The 15,658-nt window shown below is 36.1% G+C and overlaps 1 protein-coding gene across 1 annotated transcript in view; it reads right to left on the bottom strand.

The window, feature by feature from the left end:
- LOC592265 overlaps window positions 1-15,383 on the bottom strand; it is a 29,137-nt gene extending 13,754 nt beyond the window's left edge. Inside the window, exons 1-10 of the mRNA XM_030974928.1 lie at window positions 15,294-15,383; window positions 12,723-12,856; window positions 9,709-9,723; window positions 6,295-6,363; window positions 4,526-4,555; window positions 3,859-4,011; window positions 3,049-3,243; window positions 2,061-2,183; window positions 1,026-1,130; window positions 454-546 (exon numbers count right to left, since the gene is read on the bottom strand). Coding sequence (XP_030830788.1) covers window positions 454-546; window positions 1,026-1,130; window positions 2,061-2,183; window positions 3,049-3,243; window positions 3,859-4,011; window positions 4,526-4,555; window positions 6,295-6,363; window positions 9,709-9,723; window positions 12,723-12,856; window positions 15,294-15,304 — 928 coding nt within the window. The 5' untranslated portion in view covers window positions 15,305-15,383. The remainder of the gene's footprint in view (window positions 1-453; window positions 547-1,025; window positions 1,131-2,060; window positions 2,184-3,048; window positions 3,244-3,858; window positions 4,012-4,525; window positions 4,556-6,294; window positions 6,364-9,708; window positions 9,724-12,722; window positions 12,857-15,293) is intronic.
- Between the last annotated feature and the right edge of the window lie 275 nt (window positions 15,384-15,658).

Here is a 15,658-nt window from a genome sequence, read left to right as displayed (position 1 = left end):
AGTATGATGCTTAAGCGATATCTTGTATGATGTATGAAGAGAAACAAATATTGAAATCATCCCTGATAATGTAATCACAATGCAGGGGTATGTACCAATGTCAAAAAAATTGTATATTTTCGCTTTGAGATTTCCCACTGTAGGTGCCCTTTTTTCTTCAGAAAGTGCCCTTTTTTGTTGGTGCCCCCCCCCCCCCCCCACTTTGGAAGTCGCTCGACCGCCCCTGGAATGAATCAAAGAATGTCGGGAAATGGAAAGAAAAATGATTGTATGAATGGATGGATGGATGAATGAATCAACGGATGAACGGATGAATACATGAATGAACGGAGGGATAGACGAATGAATGAATGAATGAATGAATGAATGACAATTAATCTTAATGAATGGATGGATTTTAAAAAGCGTTTATGAAGAGGAAGATGGGTAAAAAGGCGGATTTTGATGACTTACGACAATTCTGTTCATCTGCGTGGTCTCCACAATCATTGACGCTATCGCAAACAAACTCCGTGGATATATTGAATCCCTGAGGACACGCGAAGGCTGTACAAAATGTATATTAATAATGATAACAGTAAGAGTATACAAATAATAATATCAATAATAATAATAATATCAGTAAACGATGGTAATAATAGTAGTAATCATAATAATATTAATAACGATAATGATAATTGTCATGATGATAATATGAATAAGAATAATAATAAGAGTAATGATAATTGTCATGATGATAACATTAATAATGATAATAACAGTAATTTCAATAATAATGATAATAACCATTTATATATACATAACATGAAATAAAGAACTTATTAAGAAAAGCTCTCAAAGAAAAAGAAATTATTTTAGGAGGTTCTGAACCCGCATTTTCAGTATCTTCATAGCCTTTTAAATAGAACTTAAAGAACCCACGACTTAAAGAATCATTCAGATTAACTTTCTCAAGATTTTCTTCATCTGACTGAATTTTGCATTCTTATTTTCCTTGAAAATTAGAGAAGGGTGTATGAACTTACTGCAGTTGACATTATCGTTATCACACGATGGAAATTCGTTACATAGGCTAGCCCGCGGAATGCATTGACCGTCCGCACATTTGAAATCCCGAGCGTAGAGACAATCTACAAACAAGCAAACACAAAATCAAAGAAACAATTAAATAAAAGGCGATCATTCACAATGGTCGGTTTGCACTCCGCGTTTAAGTGCCAAATAAGCAGTGGCGTAGCAAGGGGGCAGGGGATGTACACTTGGCGCCCCACAACAAGGGGAATGGAAAACACTAAAAAGAGTGGGCGCAAAAATATGTTTCTCCTATCAGGCGCAGGTGACGAAAAATAATCAAAAATAACACTTCTTCTATTATTTACTACTACTGATGCTACTACTACTACTACTACTACAAAAACTACTACTACTACTACTACTACTCCTACTACCACTACTACTACTACTACTACTCCTACTACCACTACTACTACAGTACTACTACTACTACTACTACTACTACTACTACTACTACTACTACTACTACTACTACTATTACTACTGCGACTACTACTACTACTACTACTACTACTACTACTACACTACTACTACTACTACTACTACTACTACTACTACTACTACTACTGCTACTACTACTACTACTACTACTACTACTACTACTACCACTACTACTACAGTACTACTACTACTACTACTACTACTACTACTACTACTACTACTACTGCTGCTACTACTACTACTACTACTACTAGTACTACTACTAATACTACTAATACTACTACTAATACTAATACTAATAAGACGACGACTACTTGCGCTAACGATAATGATAATAATAATAATAATGATAATGATAATAATAATAATGATAATAATAATAAAGTTGATAATTACAATAGCAAAAACAATATTAATAACAATAATAATAATGATGATGATAATAATAATAATGATAATAAATTTAAAAAATGATAATAAAGATTATGATAATAATAATGACAATATTGATAACATAATAATTCAAACACTGTAGTTATACTCACCACATTCCATTTCATCAGTCCCACTTGGGCATTCGTTGCCTCCGTTACATTTTTCTTCCTCGGTGAAACACTTAAGAGCATAGCGACACGGTTGGGATGTACCGGAGCAGTTCATCTGGACATCTAGAGATACATGCAGTGAAGTCAACAGAGCAGGACAAAATAGGAAGAAGAATAAGGAGGGGAGGAGGGAAAAGAGGAGGGGAAAGGAGGAGGGAGAGGAGGAGGAGAAGAAGAAGGAGAAGAAAATGAAAAAGAAGAAGAAGATAATGATGATAATAAAGGGGAGGAGGAAAAGAAGAAGAAGAAGGGGGAAAAGGAAAAGGAAGAAGAATGATAATATGAAGGAAAAAAAGAAGAAGAAGAGGGAAAAATAAGAAGAAAAAGAACAGAGAGATGGATGTTTATGAAAGGGCCATAGATAGATAGATTTATAGATAGATATATAGATAGATAGATAGATAGATTGGAGGGAGAGAAGAAGGAATTCATTATATGGTCACAAAAGCAGAAGACAGCAAAAGCAAAATGTTTATTGTACAAACTACTGCAATTATTACAAACCAATCAGGACTAGGGAAGTAAAAGAAAAAAGAAAATCATAATAACCTCGGTTTTCAATGTACCATTCAGTAAACGTCAAGGTGTAAACCTTTTCAACTTCAAACAATTGTCAGCTTTGGTTCGTTTGTTTGTTGGAACATGTTTGTTATGTCGTCCTAGAGGGCGTGCTTGGAAAGCAGTTTTTTTTTTTTACTGAATGTACCTACCCTCTATTTTAAATAAAACTTGAATAAATAAATAAATAAATAAATCTCATTCTATGACGTAATTTTTATAAAAGATTTTTACAAAAGCATATACATGTATAAATACTCTTTCAGACATGAACAAATTACTTTTAAACCTATAAGGAAAGAAAGAAAAACGATCATGGCTCCAATGCCCGAACGCCCCCCCCCCCTCCTGTATCGACGCCTTTGAATACCTTGATCAGTGACGGCAGAAACCTCGGCTTTCAGTGCACCGTTCATCCAAGGGAAAGGAGCGTACATTTCCAGCCACATCACATTGCCACTGGACACGAGATCAGGTGGGAGGGCGTAGCCATCGAAGAATTGGATGAAGCCTTCGGATGATGGGGGCGCATCGCCGTTACCGACCCAGATCCTGTTGAGTCCACCTGGGTAAATAAGGTAGGGTGACGAATATATATATATATATATTTAACATACTTCGTTAAAATCACTAAGAGACTGAAATTTTGGGAGCGCAAATGCATCCCTGTGAATCGTGGTAAAAAGGATATATTTTGCTTTTGATGTATTCAACTCAATTACATAACAAAAACAAGAAATTTCTCCTTTTTCTGCCTTCTCCATCCCCACTTTTTATATCTCATCTCTCTCTCTCTCTCTCTCTCTCTCTCTCTCTCTATCTCTTCTTTTTTCTGCCTTCTCCCTACCCCTCTTTAATGTTTGCACCCCTCTCTCTCTCTCTCTCTCTATCTCTATCTCTCTCTCTCTCATTCATCGGAATTTTAATAACTGTATTATTCCAATCACTTTTAACAAGGAAAACTTTTAATTCAGGGATTAAAAAAAAAAAGAGTCCAGTACACCACTACCACTAATAATTTATGTTACGGTAGGATTTTTTTTTTTTTTTTTTAACTTGGCTTGGTTGACGCATGTTAATTCCTTTCCGAATGATCTGTCTAGGTAGGATGCCAATAAATCAATAAACCATGCGATATTAAGGGTGAAAAGTGATGGATATACATTATTTTATGGCTCACCTTCATCGAATCTGAACTCTTTGAAGCTTATCTTGATCCTGTACCCTTCTGAAGCATTGAACACCATGGTGATACCACGAGGGATGTCATCCTCGGAGGGGAAACACGGTGACGTCACTTCAAGGACTTCACCCACCTCGAGTTCGATTTGCTCTGCGAAGCGTTCGATGGTGGTGTCGAAGAAGACAGGAGAGAGAGAGAGAGAGAGAGAGAGAGAGAGAGAGGGAGAGAGAGAGAGGGATAGAGGGGGCAGAGAGAGGAGGAAGTGAGACAGAAAATGAGAGAGGGGGTAGAGAGAGAGAGAGAGAGAGAGACAGAGACAGAGGATGAGAGAGACAGAGCCCGGCAGAGAGAGAGACAGAGAGAAACAGAGAGAAACAGAGATTTATTTATTTATTTATTTATTTATGAATAAAGAAGTACTGTTATTCATATAAAAATGCAATTCAATTAACTTTCCATCTCTATTAAAAACTATTGATCTGTTGACTAAGGTGGCGCCTGTGATGATTCATATAACAATGCGGTGGTTTATTATAATCATTTAAGTTATTCCTTTATTTAGCCGGTCATACTATATTGGGATTACACATGTACACTGCACTACTTAGAACTGTTCCTATCAACATTTAACCGTAATTCATAAAACAAAAATACATTTACTTACCAGTAAAAGCTTCCTCGGGCATCATACATGCTTTATTTAGAAGGAAGAAGAATAATTGGAAATATATATGAGTCTGTATGGTTCTATCACATAATGCGACCTATCTACATTAATGCTATTATTAAAGGAGAATTAACCTCTCGACTATGAAGCATTACCATGACATATAGAGTAAAGCAACTTTTTATTTTATATAGAAAGCATTGCTGTAGGCCAAATAATATCGTCTTGGAAGTACAATAAAGAGACCACATAGAGAGCGCAAACACAATGGCGACGTTCTGAAAATTCTCATAGCCGTGAAAGACGAAGGGTTCTGAAAAAGAGTTCCGTCCTCCCTTTCGTCAAATGTACGATGTTTTATATTTTTCAGATAATGTTTTAAATGGCCTACAAACTGAAATTAACATGTAGTTCGTGGTTAATTCCCCTTTAAAAGTACATGTAAGGCGCCAAATACGCACTCTTGTAAAAATGAAATCGCATCAATGCATTTGCATCATAACTAAAGGCACAACAGGAGTAAGATAGACATACAAAAATGAAAGAGAACAATCCATTGTGTTCATATAACAAACTCGTTGATCACTTCCAATTTTATTTCAACATGTACTGCTATCCAAATCGCTTTCAGTGGGGTATAACCTAATTGTACAACTAAATACCTATACGTCGCATACATTTACTTAATTGACACATCCTAAACATCAGCATATCGATTTAATTGAAAGAAGTGGATTCAGAAGTGACCGATATAAGGGGTGGTTCAGAGTTCAAATTTGATGAATCTGGCAGCTCTTCCTAAAGGATCTGAGACGATTGCATTGCCAGATTTTCTGCTTCCTTTTTTTCTCAATAGCGGGCACCCCCTCGCATTTGCATTGAGTACATAAACAGTTCTTCATTCTTCGCACTCACACAAAATGCAAATTCAATCCGCCGGCATCTTAAAAAAAAAAAAAGACGTTGCGATCATTTAAAATGAATCATACAAGTGCAAGATGTACACGAGTCAGTTATGTTACCATTTAATAACCAATGCACCACCCCACCCCCTCCCCCTCACCCCCCCCCCCTCAAAAACACATGAACACACATTTACATTGCTTGTTATAAACACTACACAATTATAATCGGGGTCATTACAAATATGAAGTTATGTAAGCTTAAAAATAATGCGCATCATTATAGGAAGCTCATTTCCTCTTCTTTCATATGACTCCCAAAAAACAATACAATATTACACATGACTGATTTCAGATTTCAATTTTTCAAAATAATAGATCTGTATACTGATTTACATCAATACCTGCATGATTCTGGATTCAACTGCTATAAAAAAAAAAAAAAAATGCATGTCTGTGGATGGAATTCACTTCCCCTACATAAGCCTCTGCCCTCTGGCAAAGCTTTTCGGTCATCAAAAGAAACTTTTGTTACAAAAGTATGCATAAAACTAGTAAACAGGACTATTGTTGTGTTGCAAAAAAAAGGTAATGAATCCCCCACCCCCCCCCCCCCCCATACACACACATACGAAAACACATTTGCATTGCTTATCATAAACACTACATAATCATAATCGGGGTCATTACAAATATGAAATTATGTAAGCTTAAAAATAGTAGTATGAAATTTGCATTGCTTATCATAAACATTACACAATTATTAGGATTAATTAGAGAAATTAAGGACACAATTTTAACAACTTATATTTTGTTCAAACTTATACTTCAACAAAAATGGGGAAAAAGAGATGTAATACTTACGCTCTGGAGTTGCTTCTGTTGCTTCTGTTGCTTGTGTTGTCACATTCTCAGTTACCATGATGCTACCACCTTTTAAGATAACAATGTAAAAAGCCAGTTATTATAATAAATCAATTTACCTAAACTCCTTCATTATGAGTCTATTTACGTGGCCTAACTTTCTAATTATATCTCAGGCCTGAATATTAATACTGAAAATAATAATGATAGTTAACTTTTTCATGTATATATCACTTATCATGTCTAAAAGTACTAAGCCGACTTGTTTTGGACAAGAAGACGAGATAGGGAGTCGTTTGAAATCGGCAAGTCAAATTCTTTAGGACGAAAAGACGGTATAACGAGTTCTTGGAACTCGGCTACTCAAGTTGTATTTGGTATGCCCCTCCCCCCCCCCCCCCCCATCATCTATGATTTGGCATTAAACCTTTTCTGGGGTTTCCCCATTATAATATGGCTCAACCCCTCTTATTTTATTTGTAATCGCTTGTCAGCCGAAAGGTTAATTATGTACGAGGTGATCCTTACTCCTCCCCAAAATGTTAAGAAATTTGACAAGGGAAGGAAAAGAACGTCCGACGTCCCTATACTCCTCCCTTTTGAGCGATCTTTTAGGGCTGTTGCCATCGTGACATTTCGTCCTCTCTTCCTAAACACGTCGACTTGCCGACTTAAAACAATCCAACAACTCGTCTCCTTTAATTATTGTTCGTAATTATCTCGTTGTCTCGTCGGCGCCTTTAAAGGTAGTTACTACTGCAGCTAGAAGGGATTAGACCACACAGCGAGCCAACGAGGTCACTGTGACAGCTGGCTATCTCATTAACTCAGCTCTCATTTAACATAAGAAAAAGAGGATCATGGGGGACCAACAGGCACCAATTTGGGAAGTTTTCTATATAGAGGGAGCAAGTAGCTACAAGTAGGACAGTGTGCCTTTAAGCTTCCGTATAAATCGTTTCTTTGTTGATTATTGCGCATCATTAGGAAGTCCATTTCCTCTTCGTTCATATGACTCCCAAAACATGATTAATAATAATTATATACAATAAAATAATAAATAACTGATTTCAGATTTCAATTTGTCAAAAATGAGCAAATGGCTGTTTTCGTTGTATGCATATTTCTTTCGCTCCAGAACCGTTGCACAGTGGGCCAGGGAGGAACCAAAGTGCGCCAAAACTAAGTTTGGGTGATTTTTATTTTCCAATTTTTTTTCTTGCCCAGTTGAAAGGTAATACATAGAGGAATACCTCAGTGAAATATTTAATTCCGGTATGCACAATAAGGGTATAAATTTACTACTTCAAACAGCAAAATCCTACATATTCACAGTTTTAGTGCAAAAGTGACTTATTTTATAAATCTTTCAATTCAACATGAAGTTTTTAAGTTATTGATATGAAATTGCTCTCACATATTACTGATAGTTCATTTCGTTGAATGAATGGGTTAGAATTAATAGAAACACAATCTTCATGATATATTATAGGGTAATTCACTGAAAAATGGACTAATTAACAATGTTTTTTATAAATCCAGAAGAAATGTTTAGATCTCCGCAGTGTACCGCTTAAATTTTAATACCACCATTTTCTCTGATGTCTAAGCTTTAAGTTGATACCAAATTTGGCTGCCCGATCTTGCCCGTTGTCATGTTAGAGCCGATTTCCCTTGCCACATTGCCCCGAAAAATGTAGGTTTTTGGGGTCCGCGGCTGAATCATGAAGGATTCGTGGTCATAAATCACGGCGCGAGGGGGCGCGTGACACTTGTTCTGACACCGCGGACCAAAATAAACACATTTTTCGGGGCAATGTTGCAAGGAAAACGGCTTTAACATAATAACGGGCAGAATCGGGCAGCCAAATCTGCTATTAACTTAAAGCTTAGACATCAGAGAAAATGTTGGTAATAAAATTTAAACGAAAATCCCTGGAAATCCAAACATTTCCTCTGGATTTATAAAAAATAAATCCCCAAACATGAGTTTTGGCGCACTTTGGTTCCTCCCTGGCCCACTGTGCGTTGGTTACCAACAATTCCATTCTCCTGTTATGCAAAATGCATGTCTATGGATGGAATTCACTACCCATACATTAGCCTCTGCTCTCTGGCTAGCTTTTCAGTCATCAGGGAAACTTTTGTTATAACAGTTGGCATAAAACTAGAAAACAGGTCTATTTTAATGTTGCAAAAAAAAGTAATAAATCCGACTCATCCCCCCCCCCCACCCCCAAGAGAAAAAAATGTTCCCAATTTCTCATCATTGAAAAGCTTAGGCCTATGTTCTTTTCATTCTTTTGTATGACACCCAAATCATTATGGAAAGATCTCACAAGGAAATGAAGTAAATAAATTTGTTTCTTACTATGTTTGAATTTCTTTCCTTTCGAAGCAGTCATTTTTGACCTGCCTGACCCTTTTGGACTTCATGATTGTAGTATAATATTAAACAAGATAATATGAGCTTTCAATTATTATTTTTTTTTTTTTGGGGGGGGGGTGGTAGTCAACATCATTTTCTATCTGATAAAAGCCTCCGTTTTTGTCTCATAACTCTTTTTGTTTGCTTGCTTGGCAGATTATTATTTTTCTCAATTGGACCCCTTTACAAAACCCTGAAGCCACCCCTGAAAACCCGGTTTTACTTTTTTGGGTGAACTGCAAGCAATGTGAATAGCTATATAAGGTAAATAATAGAAGTTGTCTACGCTTGTTGATACCCCGCATGGATAATCTTCAAAGGCAGTAAGAGAGGTTCTCAATAAAAGAAAATTTTCTCCAAATGTATATAAATGAAAGGTTATAGTACTATTTGAGCTAATCTCTCAATCGACCCGATGGTAATATGCGATCTTTTACCGCCAAACTCGACAAACTCGACAAACTCCCCCCCCCCCCCCCCCCATCCCCCACTTCATGGACTATCATCTTGAAAAATACTAACTAAAACAATTTAATCCGGACAAGTACCTTCTAGAAAAATAGACCCTAGAATAATTACCACTGAAGTATAATCACCTCCCGGGGCCACCACCCACTTGGAAGTAAAAAAAAATATTCTAAAATATCATCAGCAAACCACTCAGCTGTAGTTGTGCGGATTATTCAAGGTGGAAGATCTACATGTCCAGTGAAACTTATCGTAGAATAGCCCCGGTAAATTACATATTCGTCGATCTTATGCGACAGCAGAATTTTCATTCCAGTTCCCAGTAATTTATAAGTTATCTAATTGGCATCTCTTTATCTTTTTACTATGGAAACATAAACGACTAACTTTACAATTCGTTTTATTTCAAATAGTTTTTTTTAGCTTAATAAGAATTTCAGTAATATTGTCATGTGAAAGGTTTTTTACACACCAATATTCAAACTTAAAACATTACTTAAAACAGGATTTCAAATTACCTTGTCTGGCAAGTTCTGTGTAAAAACAAAAGAGAGAAAAATAGACATTTTAATTGACAAAATGCAATCAGCATAATTATAAGAGTAAATCGATAACAGTATGTCGTATTAATAGTATTCTGGCACACTATTAGTGATAGCAGTAGTAGTAGTAGTAGTAGTAGTAGTAGTAGTAGTAGTAGTAGTAGTAGTAGTAGTAGTAATAGTAATAATAATAGTAGTATCAGTAGTAGAAGTAGTAGAAGTAGTAGTAGTAGTAGTAGTAGTAGTAGTAGTAGAAGTAGTAGTAGTAGTAGTAGTAGTAGTAGTAGTAGAAGTAGTAGTAGTAGTAGTAATAGTAGTAGAAGTGGTATTAGTAGCAGTAGTAGTAGAAATAAAAGTAGTATTATTAGTAGTAGTAGTAGTTGTAGTAGTAGTAGTAGTAGTAGTAGTAGTAGTAGTAGTAGTAGTAGTAATAGTATTTGTTTTTGTATTTATTGATTCAACCATAAAATAACATAAAATGAAAACAATAACAATATATCAATTTAAAACAGTAAATACAATTATGGTTAGGAACACCGAGAAACAACATGCTTGTAACATGGTATTCCAAAAGAAGAAAAAGTGAAAAACAATCAAAGATTAAAAATAAACAAACAAGCCTGCATATATTATCACACACAGATACACAAACGCACACACCCTCACTGATACACTCAGACACACACATGCCTGAGACTTCAATTTAACATATAAAATAGGGGGCGGTCACATATACATTATTTATCATATACACGCATATATCCATAACATTTCATTAGAGGGAGCCTAATAACATTGACTTGGACAATAATTTATTTTAAGTAGTAGTAGTAGTAGTAGCACTAGACTAGTAGTAGTAGTACATATAGTAGTAGGTGCAGTATTAGTAGTAGTATAAGTAGTATTAGTAGTAGAAATACTAGATATATAAGTAGTAGTAGTAGTAGTAGTAGTAGTAGTAGTAGTAGTAGTAGTAATAGTAGTAGTGGTAGAAGTATTTTTTATATCTAAAGCATATAATATTTCCACCATAAAGTGCGGAGTACCACAAGGCACTATCTTAGGTCCTTTAATGTTTTTTTTTAATATATGAATGATATTGTTAATGCATCACCACTCCTAACAAACTTTTTGTTCACAGACGATACTAAAGTATTTTATTTACATGCAGTAGATTTAAGCATTCTTATTACAACCCTCAATTTATAATTAAATAAATTGTCATCTTGGTTCAAATTCAAAAAATCTCTTCAGATATTAATTAGACTAATTATATTTATTTCAGAAAGACGCACTCCAAACACGTAATTCGTTATAATATGTGTGTCAATGACATGCCCGTAATTGAAAAAGAAGTTACAAAATTCTTAGGTGTAATGACTGATTCAAATTTAACTTGGAATAGCCATATTAATAACATTTACATGTTAGTCTCGAGAGGCATAGGCATTCTATATAAATCAAAATATTTTCTTTCACAAAAGTCACTATTTATGCTTCACAATTCTTTCATTTGTTCATACATATCTTATTGTAACATGGTATGGTGTAATCGTAATAGATGAAAACGATGTTAATATATTGTCTCCAAAAGAAATCACCGTGACTGCGTATTTGTACACATTCATTATTTAGCCCATACTGAGCCAATATTTTATTAAAAAATTGCTAAAATTTACATTTTTCAAACTGCAATCTTTATGTAAATTGTGTGTATTTCAGTTGTCACGTTTTATGTTAATCAAATATATTATATATTATTGAATATCTTGTACTTGATTTTTCAAAAGGTGCTCGAATAGGAAGCGGCGGTTACACAAATATTGTTAAATATCAAATACTCAAAGGGTTCCGTCACCTGGCCACCTACCCTACCCACCCCCCCCCCCCCTCCTCCCCCAGCCCTTGTTGTAGTAGCAGTAGCAGCAACAGTAGCAGAAGTGGTAGTGGTTGTGGTGTCGTGTGACAAATATAAAAGGAACAGCAGCAGTAGTAATCACACTTTGGCAACCAATTGAGTAGAAATCGAAGATTTTCGTTGGGGTCAACTCTTCATTGTACGCATACAGAAATGCCTATTCTACTGATTCTAACCTATATTATTGGGCTTGTAGACCATTTCCAAGTCAGTTTTTGACATACCATGTCCTATTATGAAAATGTTATTGAAGGCAAACTTTTCAAAGGGTGAACTGTTTGGGTCAACTCATTTCTTTGGGGCTGTATACTTTACACAATTAAATGACCTTGACTAACACATTCGGACTGATACAATCAAGCTGTTTACCAGTAGTAGTTCGAAATATTTATTCCTTTGTGTCAAATTTGTTCCACCAATGGCTTTACAACAACAAAAAAAGAGAAAAGAAAAGAAATGTAGGGAGTGGGTTCTTTGCTCGTCTTTGGTGAAAAGTGGATCAACTGTATGAAAATGTTCACAAATTCATCGAAAATCAAGCAAAGTTATTTTGACATAATAAGCAAAGAAAAGATATAATAAAAGTTCACGATTGCTAAGAGCCTCTCTCCTCTCCCTTTTTCTCTCTCTCTCTCTCTCCCTCTCTCTCTCTCTCTCTCTCTCTCTCTCTCTCTCTCTCTCTCTCTCTCTTACTTTCTTTCTCTTCAAGTCTAGCTTGCTATCTCTCTCTATAAATATATATCTCTCTTTCTCTCCAAATGTATTTCTTTCTCTCTCCATCTTTCTCTCTCACTCCCTCTTTTTTCTCTTCAAGGCTACGTCTTTCTCTCTTTAATTCTCTTTCTCTCTCTTTACCTTCCTACATAATTATCTCTCTCCCTTATATCTATTCGTTCTCTCTCTCTCTCTCTCCCTCTCTCTCTCTCTCTCTCTCATTCTCTCTCTCTCTCTCTCTTTCTCTTTCCATTTGTATACTATAGTACCCATCTCTCTCCTATCTAACTTTCCCTTTTTTATTCTCTCTTTCTCTTATTCTCTCTGTCTCTGTCTCTCTTTTTCTGTGAGATCTCACCTATGTTATAGATGTGCATCGCTATCGCGACAAGAGCAGCGATGATGAACAGGGTAATCACGAGTACTACACATTTCACCGATCCCGGCGTCCCTTTCGACTTGACAATCGGCTCGCCGGACTCGTAATTGAGACTAGAAAAGAAAAAAAGAAAAGAGAGCAAGCAATAGTTTAGGTGATATAAACTAACCTTTATAGATAAAAACAAATTTCATTTCAAAATCCAAGTGCAGCACAAGAGGCAGAAATAGCCAATTATGACTGAAATGCTTTTATGTCCAATCAACAACAAAAAAATCACTTTAGACACGCAAATCTACATGCCATTAAATGTTATCACAACTCTTGAAATGAAGAGGTACACAAAATTTGAGGGTGTCTTCATTGACGGAAAATTAAATTGGAACAAATATATATGTCAAATAACTAAATCGTTTTCTCAGGGTGTTGGTATACTATAAAATAAAAAAATTAAAGAAAACAAGTTTATCCCATGTAACACGCTTGGATGCTTTATTGTTTATTGATATTACCGTGTATAACCTATTGTATAATAGTAGTGTGGGGCACAAGCGCCAGAACCAAAATCAAAAGAAATCTCTTCGTGTATGCACTGGTTCACCATATTTGTCTCCCACAAGTCCATTATTTTACAAATTAAAAACCTTAACAGTCTTTGACAAAGTTTACTGTTCATGTTTAGGTTTTTAAATAATATGCTCCAACTTTCATTTCAAAACCTTTTTACTAAAATATGAATAACACCATTTACTCTACCATACACATAATTCCTATAACTTTCATCTATTCAACCCGATCTATAGATTGATTAAATTCTGTTGCTCCTTCTACTCGTTTTAAGCCAAAGTAAAACATTTTTTTTTTAATTATTATCAAAATACGCTTTCTTACAATAAATTTATAGGCATTGTCAATCTTAGAATTCTTATTCAAATAATAAAGGTGAAATTTCTGCGTCAACTTTTCTGTTTTTTCATTCTGTCTATATTAATTTCATTGTAATCTTCATTATCAATATTATCATCATCATCGTCGACATCAACATCAATATCATCTTTATCCTAATATGTTGCATAAATATCAATCAATTCATGAGATTTGTTTTGGGCTATCATATTTTTTCAAGCAATTAACCTACAATGATAGTGGTTCTTCCGGAAATAATTGTATAAAAAAGTTTGATAAAATATGATAATTTGAAGAGTTGTGTTATTTTTCCCTATAAAAGGTATTATGTTTGTTTGCTTATTTATGGTTTATGGTCAGAAAGTACTTCCTAATATTTCACGTTCGTTATGTTATCAAAAATTGATTATGTCTATATGGAATACGGGGGTTCGAAATAGCACCCCAAAAAATCGCCTCGCCGCTACGCGGCTCGTGGGCAATGCTCTGCATCGTCTTTGGGTCGACCCCCCTTAAACTGTTACTTGATTTAAAAAGACGTAATTATCATGCACTGTTTTTTATGGTCTCCATTGTGTTAGTAGATGCCAGGAAAATATCACTTACGGGGATTCAAAATAGCCCCCCAAAAATCGCCTCGCCGCTTCGTGGCTCGTGAACGATGCTCCGTGTCGTCATTGGGTCAACCCCCCTATAATTAGCAAAAAGCCAGATCGATGCCAGGAAAACATCACTTACAGGGGTTCAAAATAACACCCCGAAAAATCGCCTCGCCGATACGCGGCTCGTGGACAATGCTCTGCATTGTCTTTGGGTCGACCCCCCTTAAACTGTTACTTGATTTAAAAAGACGTAATTATCATGCACTGCTTTTTATGGTCTCCATTGTATCAGTAGATGCCTGGAAAACATCACTTACGGGGGTTCAAAATAGCAACAACAAAAAAAAATCGCCTCGCCGATTCGCGGCTCGTGGACGATGCTCCGTGTCGTCATTGGGTCAACCCCCCCCCCCCCCCGCCCCTGGATCTCTACTCTTTGAGGGGGTAGGAAAAAGCAATTTTACGTCATATTACTCCAGGAAGTGCCTGAAAATGCACCTAATGTGGTTCTAAAATTGCAAATGTTTCCTACTCAGGGAAGGGGTTCTGACCCCCTCCCAGACCCAACCCCGCTTGGTCGCTCCGCTCCCTCGCCGCTGACGCCTCGCTCCATCGTTTTTCATATATTTTACCCCATGCGATTTTGTGCCCCCCCCCCCCCCCCCCCCCTCCGTAAGAAATTCCTGGATCCGCCACTGCAGTAAATAAGATCGATTGATCGATCTGTAATTGAAAAACAAGTCAGAAAAAAATCTTGGAACCAGCGGGATTTGAACCTGCCATCTACTGCTTGCCGGGCAGCGACTCTATTACCTGGCCATCACTGGTCCATGGCACAGTCACGATGAAATAGAAACAAATACCCAAGCTCTCCTGATTCATTCTGACTTATTAATATTCATTAGTCCGCCATAGGACAATAACTTTTATAAATGTAATGCTTCCTGGGAGAAATTTCAATAGTTATAACATATTTGTGGCTTATATGGATTTGATAGGTACAGGTTCAAGACATAAACATGAAAAAGGAAAGTTTACATACCCGCCTGGCATTGTCAAATAATTTCCGAAATAATCGCGATGGTGTACACAAGCTCCCTATGGGTGTGGATTGAAAACCCCGTTTGATAGAAATTCGGGGACGTCTGTATGACCACGGAACTCTGGGAAAAGGAATACTTTTTTTCAATACAAGCCTATTATTTGCATATGAGCGCACCTTCATGTAAAAAGTGTTACCCTGTAGAAGAGAGAAAAGCCATTGTCCAAGATTTGACAAGGTTCAGTTATCAGGCATAATAATGTATTCTAATTTCTTTCCACGCCTGAGGCAGATTTATCTCAGGAAATTGTATACGAATGGAAAAATACTAACTACTACAAAAGGACGAAATTACTTTGTTCATG

This window comes from Strongylocentrotus purpuratus, unplaced genomic scaffold (genome assembly GCF_000002235.5).
Source record: "Strongylocentrotus purpuratus isolate Spur 01 unplaced genomic scaffold, Spur_5.0 spur5_scaffold_7, whole genome shotgun sequence".
In the NCBI taxonomy this organism is placed as follows: domain Eukaryota; kingdom Metazoa; phylum Echinodermata; class Echinoidea; order Camarodonta; family Strongylocentrotidae; genus Strongylocentrotus; species Strongylocentrotus purpuratus.
Note: the sequence above shows the minus strand (reverse complement) of the source record. Positions and strands in the feature narration are given on the sequence as shown.